This window comes from Polyodon spathula, chromosome 13, assembly GCF_017654505.1.
Source record: "Polyodon spathula isolate WHYD16114869_AA chromosome 13, ASM1765450v1, whole genome shotgun sequence".
Lineage (NCBI taxonomy): Eukaryota > Metazoa > Chordata > Actinopteri > Acipenseriformes > Polyodontidae > Polyodon > Polyodon spathula.
The window spans coordinates 576,785-582,784 of record NC_054546.1 but is presented as its reverse complement, the minus strand read 5'-3'; the positions used below and the strand labels follow the sequence as shown (position 1 = coordinate 582,784).

General features: G+C 38.3%; 1 protein-coding gene across 2 annotated transcripts in view; it reads left to right on the top strand.

The window, feature by feature from the left end:
• The window catches only part of dydc2 (DPY30 domain containing 2), a 6,542-nt gene extending 2,239 nt beyond the window's left edge, over positions 1–4,303 (top strand). The window contains exons 4-6 of one of the 2 annotated variants that reach the window (XM_041269153.1): positions 1,823–1,933; positions 2,679–2,786; positions 4,241–4,303. In XM_041269153.1, the coding sequence (XP_041125087.1) occupies positions 1,823–1,933; positions 2,679–2,786; positions 4,241–4,285 (264 nt within the window). In that variant the 3' untranslated portion in view covers positions 4,286–4,303. Of the gene's footprint in view, positions 1–1,819; positions 1,934–2,678; positions 2,787–4,240 lie in introns of both variants that reach the window. The other variant, XM_041269152.1, reaches the window with a different exon arrangement.
• Positions 4,304–6,000: the final 1,697 nt, after the last annotated feature.

Genomic DNA, 6,000 nt, shown 5'->3' with positions numbered 1-6,000 from the left:
AATTCCATGTCTTTTGAAACAAAATGATGTTTGAATTAGACAAACAATGAGTAACTAAGATTCAGGGTATGTGAAAAAGTAAGTCAACCCCTGGTTTTATCAGCTCAATTAAGGGGATAATTAGAATCAGGTGTTTAAATAATTAAGTAGGTCTTCAGGGGTGAGTTTGGGAGGCCCCACCCTATATAAAGATCAGAAACTTTGTGAGTTTGGTCTTCACCATACAGGTATGTGGAAACATGTCATGACACGATCAAAATTAATCTTTGAGGACCTCAGAAAAACAGTTATTGATGCTCATCAGTCTAGAAAGGGTTACAAAACCATTTGTAAGGATTTGGGGCTCCACCAATCCACTATCAGACAGATCTATCTACAAATAGAGAAAGTTCAAGACCACAGCCACTCTACCCAGGAGCAGTCCTCCCACCATAATATCTCCAAGAACAAACCGGAAAATCATCAAGGAAGTCACAAAGAACACAAGTCATAAGAGTAACATCCAAGGATCATCAGGCCACTCTCGTCTTGGCTAATGTGAGTGTTCATGACTCAACTATCAGAAAAAGATTGAACAAGAATGGTGTTCATGGAAGGATAGCCAGGAGGAAACCACTGTTCTCTAAAAATAACATTGATTCCCTTCTGAAGTTCGCCAAAGAGCACTTAGATGATCCCTAAGACTTCTGGAACAATGTTCTCTGGACAGACAAGTCAAAGGTAGAACTTTTTGGCCTCAATGAGAAATGTTATGTTTGGTGAAAACCAAACACTGCGTTTGAACAGAAGAACCTCATCCCAACCGACAAGCATGGTGGTGGGAGTGTGATGGTTTTGGGCTGCTTTGCTGCCTCAGGATCTGGATGGCTTGCCGTCACTGACACAACCATGAATTCTGCATTGTATCAGAAGATTCTAGAGGAGAATGTCAGGCCATCCGTCCATGAGCTGAAGCTGAACCGAAAGTGGGTCATGCAGCAAGACAATGATCCTAAACATACAAGCAGATCTACAAAAGAATGGCTGCAGAAGAAATTCTGTGTTTTAGTATGGCCAGGTCAAAGTCCAGACCTAAACCCAAAACTTGAAATGTTGTGGCAGGACTTGAAGTGAGCTGTCCATGCAAGGAAGCCCTCAAATGTTAGAGTTGTAGCAGTTCTGTAAGGAGGAATGGGCCAAAATTCCTCAAAACCGATGTGAGAGACTGACCAACAGTTACAGAAAATGCTTCGTTGAAGTCATTGCTGCTCAAGGGGGTGCCACCAGTTACTGAATCTAAAGGTTCACATGCTTTTTCACACATGGATATTGAATGTTGAATCATTTGTGGATAAATAAATGTTGAAAAAGATATCATGTTTTTGTGTCATTTGTTTAATCAGGTTATCTTTATCTATTATTAGGATTTAGATTAAGATCTAATAACATTTTAGGTTTGAAATATGTGAAAATCCTAAGGGGTTCACAAACTTTTTCCCGGCACTGTATGTATGTATGTATTATATAATATACATACATACATACATACATACATACAGTAGCAATGGAGCAGGCTATAAAGTTATTATACAAGTCAGTAAATGCAAGTATTATTTGTAAGTTCGCTAAGTTTATATGATATAAGGATGTGCAGCCACATTGACTGGCTGGAAAATACTGCATGTGAATTCTAAGGAAACCAGCTGCAATGAGCAGTAAACAAAGGACCAGCTTCACAGCTGGGAGCACAAAAAAAATGTATATGGATCCTGCTCCAGTAGGCAGTTGTCTGCAAGAGAGATTGCGAAACCCTTAATTCCTGTTCTTATCACTTTATAAGCAGGACACTCAGAGGGATCGAGAGAAACCTTCAGAAGAGGTTACAGAACCTGCCGACCCAGCTACAGGTCCTGGAATGGGGAGGGAGAGTGAGACTTCGGAGGAAGAAAGAAAGGTTGCTGCTTGCTTCTCACAGTCCAATCAGATTTGCTGAAACACTTTTTGGGGTTCACAAGTTAATCAAAGTGGTTAAATTGCTACGACATTCACTTAAAGGCTAAAATAAGGACAGTGCACAATGTATGATTTCACATCATTACAACTTAATTATCAAATACATTTCTAAGTAAATTCCAATAACCTTGGACAGATATCTAAAGCAATGGGCACTCAAAGTATGGTACCAAACCCCAAAATATAGGCAAAAGGCAAAAGGCTACAGAAATCCATTTCCTAAAATGTACAACTATTGCCAAAAGTTTTGCATCATGCTATATAATTAACTAATTTTGCTTCATAAAGTCGAATGAACCATACTGAATAATGTAACGTTAACATATTGAATTACTGGTGCTTACAACTTTGTAGTTTTCCACAAACTTAACGAAAAACTTTGAAATCTAACCTGAAATACTGTACTACTATTATGGCTTCCGGTAGACTGTTGCGATATCTTTTTTTCTTTGATTACACAATGTTAGATACAAAATGTTCATATAGTTTTTTGGGGATTTGTTTTTTGTTGTTTTTTTGTTTTGTTTTTTGCATTCTCTCAATCCTACAATTCTAGGTGATGCAAGCCTTTTGGTCATAGCTGTAATTACCTGATGGGATTAAGCTACTGCCATTGCCTGAAAATCCTTGCAAAAAGAAAGCCCCTTTGTTTCTGTGTTTATTCCTTTTAATTTACAATTCATTAGGAGGGCACTGAGAGGGATATTGAGAAACCTTCCGAAGAGATAGCGGACGTTGGTGACTCTGAAAACCCTCCAGCTAGTCAGACAGCAGAGGAACCTGGCGCCATGCAAGTGAGTGAGACTTCAGAGCCAGAGGAATCGACGTCAGATTTAGAGAACATTTTCAATTGTATTGATTTCCTTTCAAATGTATTTATTTAACCAGGATAGAACCCTTAACATATACATCATCCTGGGAAAAGGATCTGAACGCAGGAATACGCACACATTTCCGAGAGATTCCCGAAGATAATCTCTTCTTCGGCTAAAGTCTATCAAAAAATTTTTATTCAGGAATCAAAGTGCAAACAGGAAAAAAGCAAATCAAAAGGCGATACATCAGTGATCTCACACACAAGTCTCTGTTGATGTTGTTTCTGATCTGGGCCAAGAAATGACTTCGTACAGCACAGATATACAGCTAGCTTACATAATTTCCTCGACCAAATTTGCAGTTATTTCCCTAGCATGACGCACAGTGTGAGACAAAGCACATTAAAAGATAAGATTTGCGTTTCTTCTTCACTTTACCAATGTTAACAGAAACCCAGATAACAAGAAGTTACATTTAAGAACAGTAATATGAGTTTTGCTCAATTCTCACAGGCAGCACAGTGCTATACCCACGCATCACAAGATCAAACGATAGGGCTGGTGATTGCAAACTGCTGGTGTGCACCAGCTACATACAGCTTCATTTTAAGAGTTCATTAACTGTGCGTTGATTCAGAGCTTACATTAAACACAGGAAAATTACACAATGTTTACAGACAGTTTCAATTATTTATTTACCATTTACATGGGAAGCACAATGGAAAGGAAGAAAGGCTGATGAAACAATAAGAGCTTGTGCCATTTAACTGGAACAATGTGTACACTGCCCCACACAAGGTGCGTGGTTGTCAGAAACAGCCAGCGTGTTCCAATAGTGTGTTATCACGCGTTCTGTAACACTTACCTAAAGTTATAGCGTGTCACTTTTAACAAAAGTAAGTTTATTTATGGTTTGTATATAGGCTCAAAACAACTTATTAAGCAGAAACAAAGGTTTCATCATCCCTCCGAGGTCACAGCTGCACTCTGAGTTATGAAAAGCCAGTCACTCCCTACATGGGTGTATTTCGGGTCAAGCAACAGAGCTACAAAGTCAGGGCAATACATAGGCAAAAGTTCTTACCATCCCATCGAGCTGAGCATGTGTGCTTTCTTTCTGGAGCAGCTTAATAATATCTTGAGGTTCAAGTTATTAGATGTCTCTGATCATTCCTTCAGTCTAGAAAAAAAGGACAGTGAATTTAATCATAGTTTATTTACCTAATGCAAAGGTCAATGCAAATTCCATCTATCTGCACCTGTATCAGGTTCTAGGAATAATACTGATTTACATAAAGGGTTAATATTTATAGTTCCTATGCATGTTACCTTCCCTTGTTTTATGAGGCTTGGCTGCTCCACTTGCTGTCAGGAGTTTAGGTTCACAGTACCAAGGTATGAGGAAATGAAACAGCCTATCTTTTCTGTTTCAGGAGGAAGTGGATGAAAATACTGTGAAGACAGCAGAAGAGAATTAATAAAGCAACTAAAATACCTTACAGTGACTGAGTTATATTTTATCTTGTGTATTTGTTACATTGCATTAACTTTTTCATTAACTATACCACTGTGCATGCGCGTGTGTGTATATATATATATATATATATATATATATATATATATATATATATATATATATATATATACACACACACACTACGTTTTGATGTGAAGTTTCTAATTTATTAAATCAAATTGCAATACAAAAAGAAAAAGATGAAAATCTTCCCTTCATATGGGTGTGAATGTAATGCTTAAAGATGGTAGACGGTTGGAGTTGGAGGGTGCAGTCTCACAGCCCTGTGATGTGGCTTCACTCTCTTTGAGGCACCACCAGGGTGAGAAGGCAATTTAGTCTACACGCCTGCCTGTAAAGACATGCAGGTGTGCCATTGGGTTAGCTGGTATGCTTGATGAGTTGCAGGTATAGCTATTGAGTAATGATTAGAACATCCTTTAAAGCGCTTGAAACAAAGTGAGTTAATCTAACAGTGTACAGCACAGTTACAAGTGCATTGTCAGTATTACTGTAGAAGGGTCGTGAGAGATGTGTGGAAACAAGTAGAAGGGCTGTCGTATTCAATTGCTTTGTTTAATCACATTCCTTTCCTTAATAGTGGGTCTAAATGTTTGTTTTCTTTCAAAGATTAGAACTGACCGTTTGAAGCACTGCATCAGCTCTGACAACTGTATGAAAAATACTAGAATAACAGGAACTAAAGGTTAAAAAAAACTGGTATTAAAAGTAGTCGTCACTGGTTCTTGTCGGACTCCTTTGGGGTTTTTAAGTTCTTGTTTTTCTTGTTGGTAACAGGTGTTCATTCCATGTGAAGGATAAAAAAGATAAATGTGTCTTCAGCATTGGCTGAACCAAGAAATCATAATTAAATGAGTGGCAGTTTTCTGCCTTCCTTTGTCCTCCTGAAAAGAAAATATATTAGTAATCACATCAAAAGAAAGTGACAGAACAATGTGAATCATAGAGCTACACCTAAATCGGTAAGTCAACAAAAGCCCAAATAAAAAAGCAGGGAGTGAAGAGAGATACATTAGCACTTAGAAATCAAACCTGTTGCTAGGTGTCAACTTTAAGCAAATAAATATTACAGGATTGCAGGACATACACCACTTAGTAATAGGGATTGATGAATGACACCCAATATATGGTTTTTTATGATGAAGGATGTATTGTATCCTGAGTACATTCGACTATGACCATATTGTTGTGACCAAACTGAGGATTTAGAAATCTACTGTCCATAAACCACTGGTCCAGTAACTCTCACCAAACAAAAAACATGCAGAATCTGTAAAATAAGAAACACACACTTTAGAGTTCAAAAGAGACCTCAGGTCTAGTTTTATCTCCTCTTTGTCTTCTTCCTCCTCCCTGCAAAGGGCAGGTCTTCTCCTCCATCTATGGAAAAACAATTAACATCATTACTTCCCCTCAGGAACTCAACTCCAGCGCTGGATCTGAACCTCCATCTCCAGGCAGAGGCGGCCGTGGGATTAGCCCGCTGAATATTGTTCCAGATTCTAAAAGGATCTGACGATGTAGACCCCGGGGACTTTTTCAACCTGAAAAAAGAAACAAGGACTTGGGGACACAAATGGAGATTAGATATAGGGGCATTCAAAATAGAAAATGTATTTCACAATTGCAGTGTTTCATACCACTGAAGAGAGGAGG